Genomic DNA, 20848 nt, shown 5'->3' with positions numbered 1-20848 from the left:
TGTGTGGCCAGCAGGTTGAGGGAGATTCTCCTCCCCCTCTGCTCTGCCCTGCTGAGGAGTATTGTTCCAGTTCTGGGCTCCACAGTTCATGAGAGATGAGGAACTACTGAAGAGAGTCCAACAGAGGGCCACAAAGATGATGAGCAGACTGGAGCATCTCTCTCTTACAAGGAGAGGCTGAGAGAGCTGGGGCTCTGAGGCTGGAGGAAGAGAAGACCGAGAGGGGATCTGCTGAAAGTAGGTTGTAAGGAGATGGGTGTTGGTCTTCTCTCCCAAGTAAATAGCAATAGGACCAAAGATAAATGGATTCAAGTTGTGTCAGGTGAGGTTTGTGTTGGATATTAGGAAACATTTCTTAACTGAAAGAGCAGTCAGGCTTTGGAAGAGGCTGCCCAGGGAAGTGTTGGAATCCCCCTCTCTGGAGGGGGCACTTTGGGACATGGTTTGCTGGGCATGGTGGTGTTGTGTTGATGGTTGGGCTGGATGATCTTAGAGGACTTTTCCAGCCTTAATGATTCTATGATGTCCAAATAATCCCCAAATTTCATCTCCACCTCTGAAAACCAGTGTAGGTTTTGTTTGCCTGGACACTGTCTCCCACAGCATCCTTGCAGCTAAGCTGAGGCAGTGTGGTCTGTATGATCAGGTAGTGAGGTGGATTGGGAACTGGTTGAAGGAAAGAAGTCAGAGAGTTGTGGTCAATGGGACAGAGTCAAGTTGGAGGCCTGTAACTAGTGGAGTCCCTCAGGGGTGACCTCATTGGTGTTTATGTAAAGGGTGAGTGCCAAGAGGCTGGAGCCAGGCTCTGCTCAGTGATGCTCAATGCCAGCACAAGGGGCAATGGGTGGAAGCTGAGGCATGGGAAGTGCCATGGAAACAGGAGGAAAAATTATTTCACTGTGAGGGTGACAGAACACTGGAGCAGGCTGCCCAGGGGGGCTGTGGAGTCTCCCTCTCTGGAGATATTCAAGACCTGCCTGGATGAGTTCTGTGTGACCTGCTCTTGGTGCTCCTGCTCTGGCAGGGGGGTTGGACTGGATGATCTCTCGAGGTCCCTGCCAGCCCCTAACATTCTGTGATTCTGTGGATGGTTGTAGAAGGATGAAAGGATGAAACCAGCATTTCTGAAACACTGTAGTGAGTATTGCTGGAAAGAAGGTTGGAGTCTGACCCCTGGCATTGACAGAGGTGAGTTTAGAATCAGGATATCTTATCTGTCCTTAGAAGGCAGGATGGTACCTATATGAAAACAGAGCTCCTAAGGAAATACAGCTCTGGAATCTTAACTGAAAACGCAAGGGCATAAAAAGATTTTGTCCTTTGTAAGGTGGAGAAAGCTTGCTCCCAATTCTTCCAACATTTTAACAAGCAATATTGTGTATGTACAAGCTTCATGATATCATTTGCCTGGTTATTAAACCTCTCTGAGCTCTTCCCCTGCTCCTAAGCACACTCACACACGCAGACATGTGGGATATTCATGGTAACAATTTATTCCTGGGAGGGGCGAAGCCAGCCTGCTCTCAGTCCAGTTATCCTCAGGTTATTTCAGTTTTTATGTTTAATATTGCAGGGATTTTATGGATTTACCAAAATACCATAATTTTTATTTTTAAATCAACTTTTTTTTTTTGTTCCCCCCAGAGAGATCCAACACAGGTTGGACCTTATCACACTCTGCTTCAGTTCACTGCCTCCATATGTAAGTGCTGTCAAGGCTGTAATACCCAAAGTATCTGGCTCCAGGGCTGGTTTCACTGCGGTTTTGGAGCACAGATTTTATAATATGCAGTTTCCTTCCTCTGAAGTAAATGGGCTATTCAGTGGAATAAGGTTTCTGAGGCATAGGTCAGATCTTCAAAGGCACCTCGGCAGCCAGTTCCTGTTTGAGGCTGTTCCACTGATGTGAAGCGAGGTGCCTGCCTTATCCCCTTCAAAGCAGAGGGATTCCCCAAACCATAGCTAAAGCTGGTTAAACAGGCACTCCCCAAGCAACCTCAGGACTGCTTCTTCCCTAGCTTCCCTGCTAGGCCACTCACATCAAGCACAGGCAGGATGTGCCCTTCTTTGGGTGAGACTTGACTGGTGCAGAGAGAGCCATCCCCAGACTGTGCCAAGTCACACTGTGGATGAGACCAAAAGGCTGTTTGCCCTTGGATTGCCTGGGGCTCTGTGATGTTACTGCACACACACACGTGTGGTGAGCTTGCTGCACAGCTGGCCTGCATACACATGCCTCTGCTGGGGATGTCTGATGCTTCTGGGATGCACCAGGCTGGCTGAGCAGGAGCAAAGCGGCTGAACAACACGTAGGCAATGGCACTGATAGTGTCCAGAAGCTTTCTGTGTCTTCTCTGTGAAAGTGCAACCTCCAAAACTGCCCCAAAGCATCAGATCTGCTGTGCTGGAGCATGGTGACAACAGCATGTGCCTCCAGCAGAATTTATCTGCTGCAGTACAGTAGCTGTGAAGCCTGGAGAGGTGCCAGTGCACTTGGAGCTGTTGTACTGGACATGCAACCAAAGCTGCTGTACACCCAGAAAGCCAGCCAAACACAATAAAATCCTGAAAAAGGAAATCTCCAAGAGAGAAGAGGAGGACATGTGATGTAAAGCTCATCTGTGTGGCATTTTGCCTCCAAAGGAACACAGCCTTGCTCATCTGTCCCATGAGCTTTGGCTGTCTGGGTTGGACTTGTGCTCTCTGACCTCTTGGGATCTGTGTGGACAACGGCAGATTTAGGTCAAAATTTACAGTGGCAGAGTAACAGTTGCAGCTCTGTACATGGAAAAGAGTTTGGAAGGGGTTCATCAGGCCATGCCTACACTGCAAAGCCTTTTTGCTTTAGCTCTTGTTAAGGGTGCATAGGACTGGAGGAAGAGCAAAAGTTGCAGTGTGTGTACATAGAGAATTTAAATCCCCAAGCCATCAGGATGTAGGCTGAGTATGCTTGGGGTTGTATCACAGACCCTGCCATGAGACAGGTAATAAAAAGCAGGGAAAAAGCCTGGCTGAAGGTTCCCAAAGGTTTGCCCTTACTCTGAAGAGCTGTCACTGGTTTCAATAGGAGGAAATAGAGCCCTCAATACACATAGATTATAGTCTAAAACTTGTTTTAGCAGGTGTTAAACTGGGTGGGTGATCCAAAGGACACCTTTGGCCTTCTGGCATTTGCCAGAGTGGGAAAGAGTATGTCAGGAAAGAATAAATCACCATTTCCCTGCTACTCAGATTTTATGTTTTTTCCTTAAATCACCACCAACCACTCTCTGTGCTCATCTCCTTGGTGAGTGCTCATGTTCCTCCAGCAGAGCAGATCCTGTTGCAGCATTTGGGGTCAAGATTTATCTTTCCTTGCTGTTTGTCTCTGAAACAGGTCTCTGAATCCTCAGCAAGTTCTTCCTCCCTTGCCCTGGATTGGAGGGAGATGCAGGCCATTGGAACTGTGCTGGGAAACCCCAGGGAGCTGTAGATTGAGGACAGGGCTGAGCTGGACCTCTTACAGGCCTGTGGACAGGGAGAAGTTGTGAAGGGAAGGCAGATGTGCACTCCCTAAGGGTGGAAGAATTGAGCAGATATTCAACCAAAACCTCACAGGCAATTTCTTCCAGCTAATCCCTGCCATAATTTTTCCCACAGCAAAGCTGATCTGGAAGATCATTTCCATGAGACAGAAGGCAGCTTCATCACGGCTCACTTCTCAGAGGTCTTAGGCACTTGCTTTTAATCATATAGTGTATGCTGACATCTGGTGGCATTCAGTAACCAAATCTTTGTTAAACAAATAAGTTTGGGCTTCGAGGAGTCTGCATTCTTATATTGCCCCAGCAGAGCCTTCTCAGACCAGTTCAGACTAGGGCTTGGTGTAATGCACACACATGGGGCTGGCATGGCCCTGGATGTCTTGCAAGACACTGGCCTCCAGATATGAGAGGGACCAAGGGACCTGGCTACATTCAAAAGCAGTTGCTCCAGCACAAAGTGGAGCAGATGGCATCTTACCATTCCCCATTCTGAACACAAGAGAATCACTGCACTGCAAAGGAGTGATACAAAACTGCTCACGGGGTTTAGCAGCAGCAGAGCTGCTGTAGAGTCTTGGCTGGTAACAACTCTCCTGTCATTTGTTTTGTCTTTATTTCAAATTGGAGGAAAAGCAGTCAAAGAGCATGTAGCAAGAGCAAGTCAGAGGGACCAAACCCTTGTTTCAGGGCAAGTGAGAATAAGTAGCATGGAGGCAGCTGTCATGGTTTAGAAGACATCCACGATGTAGCTGTTACATTACAATTTGGATTAAACTCATGTTTAAATTTCCACTTCCTCCAGTCCTTATCCTGCTTTTGATTAGTTTTAAGAGCAGTTGATGGTCTTGTGATTTGAAGATGTTGCATTTGAAATTTTGTATACATGGTCTGGAATTTTATGTGGAATTGTGGGTTTGATCTTTGACCTCTGTTTACTGCAGCCCTGATTTGCCACTAATTTGATAGCAAGCCATAAGGGCCTACTGTAAACAAGCTGCTCACTTTACATGGCTTATGTTTGGCTCCTAAATGAAGAAGTATGCATGGAATATACTTTGGGTACTGTAGCCTCCTAAAGGAGTAATAAAAACCACATCACTGCTTTAGCTCTGCAGGTAGTGTTTACATTTGGTGAAAATAAGTTGCATGCCTAATAGAGATAGAAAATGCAATTCTTGTCCATCTTGGGCTTGCTTTGCCTAGCGTTGTTCTTTAAAGTAGTTGAAAGCTCAAGCTGTCTCTTTTGAAGTCAGTGGGAGCTCTGCCATTGACTTTTAAAAGGATGGGGATTAACACTCAAGAGGTGGAGTCTAAAAGGCAGAGGTGAAAATGTCCAAGGTCTACAAATCTTTCACTGATCCACCGTCCAGAAAGGAAGGACAGCATCTTCTCCCAGGGTCTGTGATGCACATCCTCATTCCAGCACTCCTGTTTGCCTTGCATTTGTAGACTTCAAGACAGAAAGCAACTTCCAGTCAAGACTGTAATTGATAGCAGCTGGAGCAGCACATACTTGCACCATGGACTTGCAAAGCTGCTAGGGGAAGGGAGGTGCAAGCTGCTTGTGAAAATCAACAAGCTGTCTGTACACATCTTCCACAAGCTGCCCTGTGCTAACACTTCATAGAAGTATGGAATCACTTGGGTTGGAAGGGACCTTTGAAGGTCATCTAGAACCCTGCCTGCAGCTCATCCCAGGCAGATTCTCCAGCTCACAGGTTCAGGCCAGCAACACTCTGCCTGGGAAAAGCAGACCTCTTTGATCCCCGTTTTGAACTGCAGCAGGGTGGGGAAGGGGAGGCTGAGGGAGACCTCATTGCTCTCTACAGCTCCCTGAAGAGAGGTTGGAGTGAGGAGAGGGCAGCCTCTTCTGCTTGGTGGCAAGAGACAGGAGCAGAGGAAATGGTTTCAAGCTGCACCAGGGGAGGTTCAGGCTGTGTGCTAGGAAATATTTCTTCACTGGAAGGGTTCTCAGACATTGGAATGGTCTGCCCAGGGCAGTGCTGGAGTCACCATCCCTGGAGGTGTCCAAGCACTGTGTGGACCTGGTGCTTAGGGACATGGTTTGGGGTTGACCTTGCCGTGCTTGGGTAGAAGGTCGGACTGGATGAGCTTTGAGGTCTCTTCCCACCGGATGTTTCCTGTAATTCTGTGACTGTGGGTGAAGAAGGCAGAGGAACGGTGAGAGCTTCCCTCAGCCCAGCAACCTTCCACAGCAGCCAGTGGCCGCTTTCCCTCCTCGCCCCAGGATATGCTCTCCAACAAGCGCAAAGTGAGGATGACAAATAAGAACATCAGCCTGGTGTTGCTGCTGACATGATCTGCCTTGAAGTAGCTGATGTTGACACTTAAATTGTCAGCAGACTTCCAGCTTAGCTCCAGTTAGAAGAATGGCTCCATTCACACTTCCCTCTGAGCTATTGTTTCAACTCTCTCTAGACCAGGCAAGTATCACTGCAGCAGTTTACACTCCAGTTCCACTTCAAAGGGTTTTTGCTTTGTGGGTTTTTTGGTTTGTTTTGGGGTTTTTTTTGCAAACACAACCCGAATTCACTAGAAAGGGTATTATTTTTTTAATTATTGTTGTTAAATATAAGCTTGGCCTCCGGAGAATAATTACACAACGCTGTAAAAATAGTCTGCAGCAATTTAGGTAGCTGTGAAACATTGGAGCTGGTTTTTTTCCAGTGTACCTCTGTGTACAGAGGGCTGCAGCTAGCTCCAGGATTTACAGAGGGCTCACTGGAGCCTTAATCACACAAACAGGTATTTCAGGTTAGGCTCCACACATGAACAAAACGTTTCTTGTTAGAAGGGTGTTGTGTTTTGGGGTGCTACGTCATCATCCACCTGAAGCACTACCTTGCCACTCTGCCTTTCCTCTATCAGCTCCTGGCTGGATTCAGATGACATCCTGGTGGGTAATGAAGGCACTGGTTAGGTAGCCAAGTTAGAGAGCATTAATTTAACTTGGGTTTCTCTCCTGTGATGATTGCATGTTCCTTTCTGTTGTGAGCAAGTTAATCATACTGAGGGGCTGTAGCCTCATTTCTCTCCCAAGTCACTTTTGCTGCTGATCATTGCTGTCAGCTATCCTTGCTTGCTGGGAGTTCAGTCCCCAGCCTCCTCTCCTTCATGCTGACTGGTTCTTTTGTCTCGTGATGCATCTTGCTGATGGTAGGACCACCAGTCCCACTGGAACTCACTAATCACTCTTACTTCTGCTTAAGCACAGGAGCAAACTTCAGCGTGGCAGGTGGGAGGATAGCTGCCTGCTGACCTTTGTCTGCTACACTGCTTGCTCAGGACTAGGGACATGTTCAAGACCAGCTCACCAGCAAGAGGAACTCATACAGCCCAAAACTTCCCTGGCACAGTATGAGCTCTCTGGATTGCCAGCAGTTATCTTGTCCAGAGCCTGAAGATGCAGTGGCTTGATTCTTCCTTTCTGTGCTTCTCTAGAAGCCTGTTTCTGTCTCTCATTTAATTTGGTCAAAGCTCTACTTTGCTAGCTCGTAGATTTATAGAATGGTTTAGGTCGAAAGGGATCTTAAAGGTCATCTAGTTCCAAGCTCCCTGCCATGACCACCTTCCAGACACCTTCCACCAGACCAGGTCACTCAAAGCTTCACCCAACCTGGTCTTGAACACCTCCAGGGAGGGGACATTCACAAACTTCCTGGGCAACCTGTTCCAGTGTCTCACCACCCTCACTGGAAAGAACTTCTTCCTAACCTCCAGTCTAAATCTGCCCTCTTCAAACTTCAATCCATTCCCTCTCATCCTAGCACTACAAGCCCTTGTCAAAAGTCCCTTTCCAGCTTTCTTGTATCTCCATTCAGGCACTGGAAGGCTGCTCTAAGGTCTCCATGGAGCCTTCTCTTCTCCAGGCTGAATAGCCCCAACTCTCTCAGCCTGTCCCCATAGCTGTGTGGTCCTTCTCTCCCTTTTAAGGAGGTTTTCTAATTGCATTTTTCCCTGGAAGAGCTTAAGTGTTCAAAACAAAATTAAAAGAAGGAATGGATAAAGCCACAGCCTGGGAACAAACTCATTGCCTGAAATCTCTGCAAAGAAACTATCCAGGAAGCACAAGTGAAAGAAATACCTGAGAAAAGAATTTATGTATGTGGGAACAACAGCTTCCAACTCCTGCAACCTAGCAGTGAGGAATTAATAAGTGACCATTCAGTTTAGGCACTGATTTGAAGGAGTTAAATTCCCAGGCTGCCTTTTCAGAGCAGGGTGGGGCACTGGGGAAGTCAGAGAAAAGGGGGGAAAGGCACCTTAATACCCCAGGAAGGAGCTGCAAAACCTCCCGTCAGGTTCCCCTTCCTCTCCTGTGCTACTAATGCTCCTCAGCTGAGGTGCCCTGCAGCAGCTGCAGCCCTCAGCCGCACACACACCTGTGTGTGGAGTGACCCCCACCGAGCAGCCTCTCCCACTCCAGGAAGCAAGAGCCACGTCCGGGGCCAGCTCACCTCTCCTCAGCGCCAGCCGGCCCAGTGCGTGGCGTGGGCAGCGGTGGGGCCTGAGGGCAGGGGCATGGGCAAGGGCATGCTCCCTGTGTCAGAGGGAGCACCCCGGAACGCGTCCTTCGCGATGCCGGCTGCCGGGAGCGGGCCCCTCTCCGGCCCCTGGTACAGCACACACGAGGTAAGTGCCTGCTCCGCAGCACCAGCTGGGACCCCAGGGTTGGGGCAAGCGGGGTAACCGTGTCAGCTTCTCGCCACCATCCCCCGAAGAGCCCCTTCAAGTGCCTGACACCTGCTCTCTCTTCACCCCGCAGCACTGCCCTGGCTCCCGCTCCGAGCACACCTCTGTGAGCAGGGAGCTGCGCTGCGGCGCGGCTGGGGTTTGCCGTCGGTGCCGCCGGCAGCGCTGACAGTGTCCTTGGGCAACTGTGAAAGAAAGACCAAAGCGGCCCCTGAGAACTAGCGAGTTGAAGCATCTGCTAACAATAAACGTGAATTGGAGGTTGATTAAACCCTTTACCTTTCCCCTGCCTTTTTGCTTCACAAACCAGGAGGCACGGGAGGATAGTGGCCAGGCTTGGCTTTCGCTGCATGAGAGGCAGACCACTTTTTAATGATGCAAAGCATTGGGGTAAATCGTGCATAAAATGGCCAGCAACTAACTGCCCTCCTTTCTTGGTGAGCAGCCCAGTAGCAGGTCAGAGCTTGGGAGAGGTTCCTCCAAACTTTCCAGTCTGGGTTCTGCATTTGCTGCTGGGTGGATATCCAGGTGGCAGGAGAAATGCCTCCTGTTCGTCCCTGTGCTAGGATCCCTGGAGCAGCACGACTCCTGGCTGATGGCTGGTAGCAGTGCTTCCCAGCACCAGAGCTGGGGTCTCTTATGGGGGACAAGAGTGTGGAGCTAAGGCTTACTGTGGGTTTGGGAGTTAGGGGCTGAGGGTAGGTCTCAGTTTGCAGAGCTGCTGCAAGGAACTCCTTTGGCACAGGGATGCTCGCCTGCATGTCATGTTAAATTCTTTTGTCTACCTTCATTTTCATATTTGAAACTATTTCCTCCCATTCCTGGCTGTCCTGGGTGTGATTCCCTGGATCAGCCCAGATTCAGGTCTTCACACAGGGGCTTATGTTCAGGTCTCTGTAGTATGATGTCTCTTTGGTGAGGGCACCACTTGGGTTTGGGGTTGGGTTGTTCCTTTGTTTGGTTTTGAGTTGGATTTTGTGTGTGTGTGTTGTCTTTTAGTGGGGGTTATTCTCCTGCCAGGTCCCTGATCAGGCTAATTGGTGCTAGCTGTTGGCCTGAGGGTAGACAGGTGGGGGGGTGGGGGGAAAAAGGGTGGAGCTAGGACTTCTCCTTGGCATCAGTGTGGATGTAGCTGGGTTGGTGCTGCTTGAGAAAACGTTGAGCACAGGGTGCTGTGCTCCCACAGCCTTCCTCGTGACAGCTCTGCAGTTTATGTCATGGGACATGGACCAGGGTAGGTTTGGGACTGACCTGTTGGAGAGCAGTGTAGGGAAAAGAGACCCTTCTTGCCAAGAAGGCCAAGGGCATCCTGGGGTGCATTGGAAGGGCTGTAGTGAATGGGTTGAGAGAGGTTCTCCTGCGCTTCTACTGTGCCCTGCTGAGGCCACAGCTGAAATATTGTGTCCAGTTCTGGGCCCCTCACTTCAAGAAGGACCTCAGGGAACTGCTTGAGAGAGTCCAGCAGAGCCACAAAGCTGCTGAAGGCAGTGGACATCTCCCTGTGAGCACAGGCTGAGGGAGCTGGGGCAGAGGACCTGAGGGGTGCCCTCACTGCTGGTGATAAAGATGTGCAGGGCAGTGTGGGGAGGACAGAGCCAGGCTCTGCCCAGGGATGTCCAAGGACAGGGCAAGGGGTGCAAGCTGGAGCAGAGGAGATGCCATGGGAGCAGAAGGGAAAACTTTTTTCCTGTGAGGGTGCCAGAGCCCTGGAGCAGGCTGCCCAGAGAGGTTGTGGAGTCTCCTTCTCTGGAGCCATTGCAAACCCACCTGGATGTGTTCCTGGGTGACCTACCCTGGGTGCTCCTGCTCTGGCAGGGGGCTTGGACTGGGTGATCTCTGGAGGTCCCTTCCAACCCAAACCACGCTGTGATGTGTGACACAGGTGTGTTTAATGATGCACTGAAATCAGATGAAATTTGTGCTTAGTCACCTGAAATATTTCCTGACAAGCTACTATTGTTTTAATATGTTTGGATAATGAGTATAAGAAGTTACCACCTGTGGACTTTGTTTGCTGAATAGAAAATGCTTGCAACTGCCTCAGTGTAATGCTTATTTCCTTCAGTGCTTCTCAAAGGTTGTTTGGTTACTCCCAGTGTGGTTGGTTGTGGGCAAAAATATTTTGCAAGGTTATTTGATGTTTCACTGTCCCAAATACTGATCTTGGGCTGACTCTGTACCTGGGTGAGAGCAGTCAGTGAAAGCCTGGATGTTGTACTTCCATAACTCAGTATTTCACACGGCTGTGTGGTCCTGTGTGGGGCTGCTCTAGTGCAGGAGCTGAGCTGGAGATGGAAATTCATTTAACTCCTGCTCCTTTTTCTTCCTTTGCCTGTCTCTTAATGAACTCAGAGTTATTACTGGCTGCCCAGACACTCACCTCAAGAGATTGTTTTGTTTCGTGGCTTGTGGTAATAAATCATTTGGGCTCTGTATAAATCCTGTGGGCTCTGTATTTAAGGTTTAGAATGGTGACAGCTCCTTCAGATGGATCTGTGGCCTCTTGTCCTGTGACAATATATCATAGCCTGTCACAGGTGGCAAGTCTGTGCAGCCAGGAAACCTGATCTTCTGGGTGGTCTCGACAGCAGGCACTGGTGGCTGCTATCAGGTGGGATGAGAAATCCCATGGATGAAACACATCCCTGTGAGGTCTTCTGCTGCCTTCCATTGCAGGCATGAAGTCTGCAATGTGTGTGAAGTGCCTCAGTTAAGGTTTTTAGCTCATTCTCTTCAAGGAGAGTGTTTAGCGCTGCAGCGGGTCCCACCTCACTAAGGGCTTCGTGCTGAGTGCCATTGAGCTTCAGCAAGATGAAAACCTGGGTTTGTCCCGGGTTTGTCCCAGTTTCTTCCAGTGGCAGCACAGTCCCTGCTGGTACTTCTGCCACCATGGCAGCTGTGGGGGACTCAGTGTGGTGTTAGGCAGCAGATACACCAAACCAGCCCAGCCCCACGTTTTGAGCTTGTGGCACAAAGCCCCAGAGCAAATGCTGCTGATGGGAACAGCTCATCCTCCATCTGCCTCGGGCACTTTGGCCTCTTCAGTGCTGCTGGCAGAGCTGCTTGGGTGAGTGCACGACAGCCAACAGAACCTGGTGAGCAAAGCCTTGTTATTTAGGCTGATAACTCAGAGTTCATTCTAACTGTGGCAGTCTTGGTGGCTCCTCTGGGACACCTCAGGCAGGACACTGCAAGCAGCAGCCCTTGCAGGACTGGAGCCATAATGAGCACCAGGTAGAGCTCTGCTGCCGAGTGCCTGTTCCCTGCTTCTCACTGGGCTATTGCCTCCAAATTTCTCTCTGGTTTTGATGCTTCCCCTCCCAGCTGCTGCTGTGGTAAAAGGAGTTTTCAGGTTTTCTGAGGACAGTACAGAACATGTGCATTTGGTTAGTGTTTATTTTAGTGATGGTTAAGATGGCAGTGAGTGTTTAACACAAGCTTCCAAACTGCACCAGTCTGAGAGAGTTGAGGATATTCATTTGGAAACTCCTAGGCAATAAGAAAACTTCCAATCACAGAATGGTTGGGGTTGGAAGGGACCTCCAGAGGTCACCCAGTCCAACCCCACTGCCAGACCTGCCAGGGCAGGTCACACAGGAACACATCCAGGGGGGTTTTGGATGTCTCCAGAGAAGGAGACTCCACAACCTCTCTGGGCAGCCTGCTCCAGGGCTCTGGCACCCTCACAGGGAAAAGGTTTCTCCTTATATTAATACATAAATGACCATTGTTGTCATTTGTCAGAAGGTGGGTGCAGGAAACAAATTCTACTTATGTGCTACATATCCTACTAGTGCAGAAATGAGCTTGGGACTGCTCCCAGAATGGTATTTGATGGAAAGATTGGGTGCATAGTGCAGATTCTGTCTGATACCCATCTTAGGCACTGACCACAGGGCTTGAAACATAGGCAGTGCTCTTCAGCAGAGTGAGGGTCCAGTCTGTGGCTCAGTTGGTGGCACATAAGACCCTTAATGGGAAGGTCATGAGTTCAAGCCTGCAGTGGGCACTAGTGGCCTCCCTACTCTAGTCATGGGGTCTGTGGTGACAGGTTGGACTCGATGATCTTTGAGGTCCCTTCCAACCTTAGTGATACTGAACTGATCCAGAGCAGCAGAACCAGAGAGAGTCTTTTCCCTTAGTCAACACTGATAACAGAAAGACCAAACATGGGACAGCACTGAATCCCCACTCTGCTTTGGATAAGTGCAGTGCCTTGCCCCTCCCTGCCACCCCATCCCCCCTCCCCCCCCCCCAACTTCTATACTGCTCTGAAAATAATGGACTTTAAATCAATTTGACCATGGCTGCTGTGTTGATTCTGGTGTCTCACAGCCACACCCAGGGCTTGCAAGGTGGCACAGGGTGAAACCTGCCTGCTCAGGCAAACACCTGTAGCTCCTGAGATCTCATGAGGTTGCTGTGCAGAACACTGCCAGACTCCATCTTATCACAGAATCCACAGAATCTTACCATAGGATGGCTCAGGTTGGAAGGGACCTCAAAGATCACCAACTCCAACCCCCCCACCGTGGGCAGGGACACCTCTCAACTAGACTCAGAAGCTCAAGGACTCGTCCAGCCTGGTCTTGAGCACCCCCAGGGAGCAGGCAGCCACAGGTTCCCTGGGCAGCCTGTTGCAGAGTCTCAGCACCCTCAGACTGAAGAACTTCTTCCTCAGCTCCAGTCTAACCCTGCTCTCCCTCAGCTTCAAACCATCCCCCCTTGTCCTGTCTCTAGACACCCTCAGGAAAAGTCTCTCTGCAGCCTTCCTGCAGGATGCCTTCACTATTGGCAGGCAGCTCTAAGGTCCCCCTGGAGTCCTCTCTTCTCCAGGCTGCACACCCCCAGCTCCCTCAGCCTGTGCTCACAGCAGAGCTGCTCCAGCCCTTGGATCATCTTTGTGGCCTCCTCTGGATTTGCTCCAACAGCTCTGTGTCCTTATGGATCCTGGGTCTATGCTGCTGTTTCCTCCTCTTCCCTAGCAGCCACCTGACTCCTCCATGAGGCATTTGTCTGTTGAAATTGTCAGGAAAATACTCATTTATATATTTATTTTACTTTTTACCAAAGGTTGCCCTCCTCATAAAATCTGACCTGTGGCCACTTCCAATGTTGTGACCCAGAGAAGACTTCATTGCTCTCTGAAGCTGGAGTATACAACACAATCATAGAATCAACCAGGTTGGAAGAGACCTCCAGGATCACCCAGTCCAGCCTATCAGCCAGCCCTATCCAATCAACTAGACCATGGCACTAAGTGCCTCATCCAGGCTTTCTGAGCTCTGATTGGGGCACCATCAAAAGAGATAGCTGAAACATATCCTTGTATGACTCCCACAGTCTGCTGGGTCTGATAAACTCCTGTTTGAAGGCATCAAGAAGCTCCAAATGACTCAAGCAGGATTTTGACCAACCTCAAAACCCAAGGCTATAGAAATATGAGCAACCATCAGACTGAGCACTTTGCTCATAGGGGAGGTGAAGACCTCTGACTCATCCAGTAGCTGAAGGCTGCAGTTGTTCCTCTCTGAGTTTTGGTGACAGGTACAAACTGTTGTGCTGGTGTTTATAGTGTCACCAGAGATTGTCCCAGAAGAAGGGCATTTGCTGATGGCAGCAGCTGGGAGATGTGCTTTCCATTCTGTGAGTAATCCAGACTTGGAAACGTGCTGCCAGCAGCTTCCAATGACAGCCAGCTGATGTGCAAATCAACACCAGACCTGGAGCAGAGGTCCTAAGAAATGTGGCAGTGGTGTTTGCAGAGTGTGCTCGAAAGTAAATAGTCAGTATCAAACCCAGCAGATGTGTAATGCTTGAGCTGCAGCCACACCACTGTAACTCCATTCTCCTCCATGGTCTCCATGGCTGATTGACGTCATCCAGGCTTTGATGTGTGATGTGAACTGTTTGCCATAATGGGGAAGCAGAGAGGCTTTGGAGCTTTGATGGAGGGAATGCACAGGATGCTTGGGTGGACAGGAGGCACATCGAGGCTTTGGAGGGGGGCAATGAGGATGCAGAGGGGCCTGGAGCACATGGCCCCTGAGGAGGGGCTGAGGGAGCTGGGGGTGTTCAGGCTGGAGAAGAGGAGGCTGAGGGAGACCTCCTTGCTCTCTACAGCTCCCTGAGGGCAGGTTGTAGTGAGGAGGAGGCAGCCTCTGCTCTTTGATGGCAGGAGACAGGAGCAGAGGAGGCGGTTGCCAGCTGTGCCAGGGGAGCTTCAAGCTGGGTGTTAGGAAATATTTCTGCCCTGGAAGGGTTCTCAAACATTGGAATGGTCTGCCCAGGGCAGTGCTGGAGTCCCCATCCCTGGAGGTGTCCAAGCAGTGTGGACCTGGTGCTTAGGGACATGGTTTGGTGGTGACCCTGCAGTGCTGGGTTGAGGGTTGGGCTGGATGGGCTTTGAGGTCTCTTCCAACTGGATGTTTTCTGTGAGTTTAACTCCTGGATGACTCCTTTTACTTCATTTTATGGCTCTAGTTATTATATTTTTTAATGTTTCTTTTCCATGTCTATGAGGGGTTTTTTTTGTTGTGCTTTGGTTTGATTTTCTTTGTTGTTTTTTTCCCTGCTTTGGAATTGTCCCAAGGTTCTTCTCTTTATTGGTTTCTAATGACATGGATCTCTTTCCTTTCCCTCCCTTTCAGTGACAATCTTTTGCTCCCTGCAGTGACTAAGGCACCCTGACCATTCAGTGCCTGTGTTAGCATGCAGGAGTACCTCAGGCATGATGACTAGAGGAGAGAGCAAAGCTTGTACTGTCTGCAGAAGCTTCAGTCAAACAAATAATTGCAACTTGAATCTGCTCAAGCCTCTCTAGCTCCATCTCTTGATTATTTGACTGGTGTGGGCCCAAATTAATCTCCTTCCCAGCAGACTGTGTGGTGTGATGCTTTGGGCTGGCATTGCTAGTGTGGAGGTGCTTTGGTTATTGCTGAACAGCACTTCCACAGCACCCAGGTGGTTCTTGTTTCTCTCATTGCCCCATCAATAGACTTGCTGGTGGTGCAGAAGCAGTTGGGAAGGGACACAGCTGGGACAGCTGACCCCAAGTGACCAAAGGGACACCATTAGGTGTCATGCTCAGCAGTAAAAAGTGGGAGAAGGAGGGCTCCTTGTGTCAGGCTCCACTATGAACTACAGAGTGGTAACTGATACTTGAAACCAGACTGCAATTTGGAGTAACAAGGCAAAATGCAGAGCTGTCCCAGCCTGTGTCTCAGGCTGCTGCAAGAAATTTGCATGTGAGATAACTTCTTTAGAGTTCATTCGTTATCCCCAGGTTTGCAACTTGACCAGAAGTCTCTGCAAATTGAAAGCATCCAGCTGTGTGCTTGTGCAGGCACCCACAGACACCCGTGAGGGAGTGCAAACCTCTTGTTTTTCACTGATTATCTCAGCAGTTGTTTGTATTCAAATGAGTAAGGTTGCGAACCAGAGGGTTCTGCCTTCTGAAGTCCAGTCATTTTCTTTGCATTAGGAGCAATCTGTAAATGATTAACACTCTCTGTGGCAATGAAATGAGGAGAGCCATGTGTGTGAGGGGCAGGAAGCAGAGCAAGGGACTGATGCACAGCACTCCTCCCCTGCAGGGACAGCAGACTGCAAGGGCCTTTGGGCTACCCATTACTTGATTTCACATCAAGTAATTCTTTTAACAGGCAGATCAAACTTCATTCTAAATGCACTCAGATCTTTTATTTGCCCCCTCTCCCCAGTTGTTACTCCTGTTGGAAGCTGTTCTGAAGTGCCAGTGGCTGGGAAGCGTCCTCATTTCCAGCCTATGTTTAGCCCTTGCCCACATGTTGGATGCTGGGATTCAAGAGCTGAGCATTTTCTCTTGGAGAGATGTTTTCTGTGCACATCAAAGGAAGGGTTGGTTGTAGTTAGAGAATGAGAGACTGGCCTGCCTTTGTTGGAGAGTGGTGCTGGAGAGGTGCATGATGGAAGAGCCATGTCATTCCTCTGGAGCTCTTCTCAGCTGGTAAAGGGAGATCCTTGCACCAAATTCTTCTGGGGTTGTGGTACACTTTGTATGGAGCTGGCTACATTGCTGTCAGGGTTTTGTGCAGGTGATTTCAGTGGAACTAGAAATAACTCCAGCAATGGTGAGAGGGAACAGGCTGGGTGTGCTTGGGCTGGACACCTGTTTGTATGTCCATGCAGAGGGAGCAATCTCCCTGGCAGCACTCTCTGTGCCTTGCCCTGCAACCTGATGCAATGCTCAACAGCACGACTTACTCGGTTTTCCAGACGTCTCCCTTTGAGCTTGCTTCTCTTCCTGAGCTCTGGCAGAGCTCTCTCTACCTTGCAGGATGTGAAATCATAGAACAGAATCATGAAGATTGGATGAGACCTCTAAGATCATCGAGTCCAACTGACACCCAAACACCACCATGACCACTATACCATGTCTGCACCTCCAGGGATGGTGACTCCACCATCCAAATGATACACTCCAGGTCCCCATGAGCCTTGTGTCCCCTCAGTGGCTCTCAGTTTTGGGGTCCAGCGAGCCAGCATAAGCAGGGAGAGGAGCAGCACAGGCAGTAAGCCTGCTCCTGGGCAACAGAGAAGGAGGATCCCTGAGCCAACCAGCTGTGATGCAGAGGAAGCTGCTCAGGCAGTGCTGGCCTGCTTTGTTTCTCCTGAGGGACCTGGAAACTGGCAAAAGTTTAGAGCCCTATCCTTGCTCTTCCTGGTATCTCATTTCTTTAGTTGCCATGGAGATGCTATGTGATGGTGCTTGATAAAATCTTTCTGCTAAGGTTATCAACTGTGACTGAAAAATCCAGAGCCTCTGTTACACAGTCATTAGAGAAGGCTTTATTTGCCATCCCACAGGCAGGGTTCAAAGCATGAAATGCTCTTGGATTATGCAGCAAAATACACCAGGCTGTTCACCTGAGCAAGACTGTAAAAATCCACCCTGCCTCTTGCCCCTTTTCCTATTTATTCCTCATTTTGAGATGTTGATGTTTCCTGAGGGTAAGAAATTGAATTAAGGAGTTGGGAGGTTTGGTTGTAACTCTTAACCCCCCCCCAAAATGACTACTTACAATTCTTGCTACCATCCTAGTGGATGGGTATGTTTGTATGTGACCTGAAGGAGCATATCCAAAAGCACTTCAGAACATTTCACAGTTCCTGCCCTTTTTCTCAGTTTATTATCCATTATGGACAGGCTGCAGAGGACTGCCCAAGCCAACCTCATGGAGCTCTACAAGGCTGAGTGCAAGGTCCTGCACCTGGGTCATGGCAATCCCAAGCATAAACCCTGGCTGGGTGGGGAGTGGCTGGAGAGCAGTCTGGAGGAGAGGGACTTGGGGCTGTCAGTTGGTGACAAACTCCCCAGGAGCCAGCAATGGTCATTGGCAGCCCAGCAGGCAGCTCTGTGCTGAGCTGCATCCACAGCAGGGAGAGCTGCAGGGCAGGGAGGGGATTCTGCCCCTCTGCTGAGAGCTCACCTGTAGCATGGTGTCCAGTTCTGGACCCCCAGCATAAGAGGGACACAGAGCTGCTGGAGCAGGTCCTGAGGAGGGCCAGGAAGATGATGCTGGAGAACCTCCCCTACAGGAACAGGCTGAGAGAGTTGAGGCTGTCCATCCTGGAGAAGGGAAGCCTCTGCAGAGTCCTTAGAGCAGCCTTCCAGTACCTGAAGGGGGCTACAAGAAAGCTGGGAAGGGACTTTTGACAAGGGCATGGAGTGATAGGATGAGAGGGAATGGATTGAAGCTTGAGGAAGGGAGAGCCACAGCTTCAGCCCGTGGTCTGTGTTCTTGGGCATTATCTAGAAAGGACTACAAAGCTGGCCAGCCATTTTCATGGCTTGTTCCCAACCATATTAAGGTGAAAGGAATCAAAGCTCTGTGGTGTTTTTAACTTTCTGGAACACTGAAGGGCAGGATGCTTCTGCTTTTGGAACACTGGAAGAATGCAGCCGCAGTTTGACATCTGGGGTCCGACAGAGTGGCCTGCACAGTCAGGCAGATGTTCTGCTGACGACGTGGCTTACATTTTATGCCAACAGTTTTGAGTATTTAAGGCTTTTTTTTCCTGTAGGCTGAAGTCCTTAGCTGACTGAAGCAGCACCATGGCTCTAAAGTTGTGTCTGCAACCGAATTCCCTCGCGGAGCTTTGTCTCGAGGCGTGTGTGTGGGAAGCCCTGCGAGCGCCGCGGATGATATCACAACTGGATATCACAGCTGGAAACTCTGTGTTCAGAGAATATCAGCTCTGTGACTGACCAAACTGGCTGTCCCACCGGTTCCCTCCAGCCTCTGCAGGATGTTGAATGGCAGACACAGCACAAAGGAGGAGGGCGGGATGGGGAGGCTTTTGGTGGCCTTCAGGGAGACACAGCAACAGTTGTTTGTTTGAGGGTGATCTGTCGTCTTCTGCTGCTGCTAGCCCTCTGTCATTCAGGCATGGTTCTGCTGCAGGCCCTCTTTGTGTCAGGCATGGTTTTCCTAGCCTGAGATACAGTATGCTGCTTGTTTTTTTTCTCCTTCAAGCATTGCTGTATGTGATAGATCTCCTGTGTTGCAAACTGCCTCCTGGTTGAAGATGCACTTTGATTTCTGAAGTTTTCTATCTCTGTTTCCTCTTCAGTGCTTTTCTCTTCCCTATTGCTTGCTTTCACACTGGCATGTCTGAGTGTGAACCTGTACAAGGCAGTTTTGCCATGCTGGAGCCGTGTGGTGTTGCTGTACTTTCATCTCCCTGAGTGGATCCATGTGATGCTTGACCTCCTTAGGGCAGTCTGCTCTGCTTTTAATCTTTAGGGGTCTGTCCAGCCCTAGGTTTGGAAGCTTGGTGGTATCAGCATATTAACCACAGTACATTAACACCTGTCAGTCTGGAGCAGGCAGTGCAGTATATATGACAACAGCAATGCTCCAGTGAAACATGTGGGCACCACAATAGACTGACCTGAGCATTGAGGGTTAGATGGGAAGCCAGGCTGCTGCTCAGTTTGCCTTGATCATGCACACACCCCGTTTTTCCTTCTCAGGAGCTTGCTTAAGTTAGGCAGAAGGGACAGTTTGCATGTGTGTGTTAGGAGCCTGAAGGCACCCACAGCCCTGCCTGTCCCTACACACCTCCAGGGTTTTCCTGCCTGTGGCTCAGGACCCCATTTCAGCCTCTACTCCAGTGACTCATAGAATGATTTAGATTGGAAGGGACCTTAAAGGTCATTTAGTTCCAAGCCCCCTGCCATGGGCAGGGACACCTCTCATCTAGACTCAGCTGCTCAAGACCTTATCCAACGTGGCCAGGGAGGAGGCATCCACATACTTCCTGTGCAGCCTGTTGAGAGTCTCAGCACTCTCAGACTGAAGAACTTCTTCCTCAGCTCCAGTCTAACCCTGCTCTCCCTCACCTTCAAACCATTCCTCCTTGTCCTGTCTCTAGACACCCTGAGGAAAAGTCTCTCTGCAGCCTTCCTGAAGGATCCCTTCAAGTACTGGAAGGCAGCTCTGAGGTCCCCCTGGAGTCTTCTCTTCTCCAGGCTGAACACCCCCAGCTCCCTCAGCCTGTCCTCATAGCAGAGGTGCTCCAGCCCTTGGATCATCTTTGTGGTCTCCTCTGGACTCACTCCAGCAGCTCTGTGTCCTTCTCATGCTGGGGACACCAGAACTGGAGCTAGGGTTGGGGATGGGATCTCAGCAGAGCAGAGCCAAGGGGCAGAATCCCCTCTCTTGCCCTGCTGCCCACACTCCTCTGACTGCAGCCTAGGACACAGTTTGCCTTCTGGGCTGCATGGGATTGATGGTGGTGTGCTGAAGGACCACAAAACCACCTCCTGCACTGGGATGCACTTTCCATTCCCAGCTGTTCACCGCTTCAGCCCTAGCTTCCTGCCTAGAGATACTCAGTGCAGCATGACAGTGACTGCAGTGCCTGGCAGTGCAATGGCTGGCTGTTGCTTGGGTTATGATGTGCTATCAGACACCATTATGTTGCTCTTCTCAAAATGATCAGTGGTTTTGTATTTCTTGGGTTTGTCACCCTGCAGGCTCAGCTCCTGGGAGTCTGTCTTGCTGCTGCTTCCAATTTCCTGATTAGTGTCTCTCTGAGCATACAGGTATGAAATGGTTTCTCTTCATTCAGAGTTGGTTATGTTCAGCAAGTAGCTTGTGTTGCAGTCTGGTTTGATGGGGAAGTTCAAAACAAGGAATTTTCCTGCATTTCATCTTAGTGCCCTCTTTGTAACAGTGCTTTAACAGAGCCCTGCTGTACTTGCTGGCAGTGCAATGGCTCTCAGCCTGCTCTCTGCTGTGATTCTCATATGGGGGCAGAATAAAAATTCACAACTCTTCCTCTTCCTCCTACTGGCTCCTCCTTTAGCCATTATCAACACACTGTGGTATTGCTATGGCTAGCACCTCACTGTTAAAAGTGACAAGGATGCCTTGGGAGGACCTGTACTGGAACCAGCACTGGTGTGTGAACAGCTGAGTGTCTGGAGTACCTCAGACAGTAGGAAAGCCAGCTGTATTTGCCACCACTGCCAACAGCACTGTAAGGCCAGAACAGGCATTTTGCTGGCTTGTGTTTTATAAGTTGTATGTCACATACAAAGCCACTCCTTGCTTTTTCTGTGA

General features: G+C 49.8%; 1 protein-coding gene across 1 annotated transcript in view; it reads left to right on the top strand.

The window, feature by feature from the left end:
* The first annotated feature begins 1467 nt into the window (after window positions 1–1467).
* NIPAL2 (NIPA like domain containing 2) overlaps window positions 1468–20848 on the top strand; it is a 49472-nt gene continuing 30091 nt past the window's right edge. Inside the window, exons 1-2 of the mRNA XM_054167527.1 lie at window positions 1468–1483; window positions 7972–8177. Coding sequence (XP_054023502.1) covers window positions 1468–1483; window positions 7972–8177 — 222 coding nt within the window. The remainder of the gene's footprint in view (window positions 1484–7971; window positions 8178–20848) is intronic.

Source organism: Dryobates pubescens, chromosome 14 (assembly GCF_014839835.1).
Source record: "Dryobates pubescens isolate bDryPub1 chromosome 14, bDryPub1.pri, whole genome shotgun sequence".
NCBI lineage: Eukaryota > Metazoa > Chordata > Aves > Piciformes > Picidae > Dryobates > Dryobates pubescens.
This window is presented reverse-complemented; position numbering and strand designations above follow the sequence as displayed.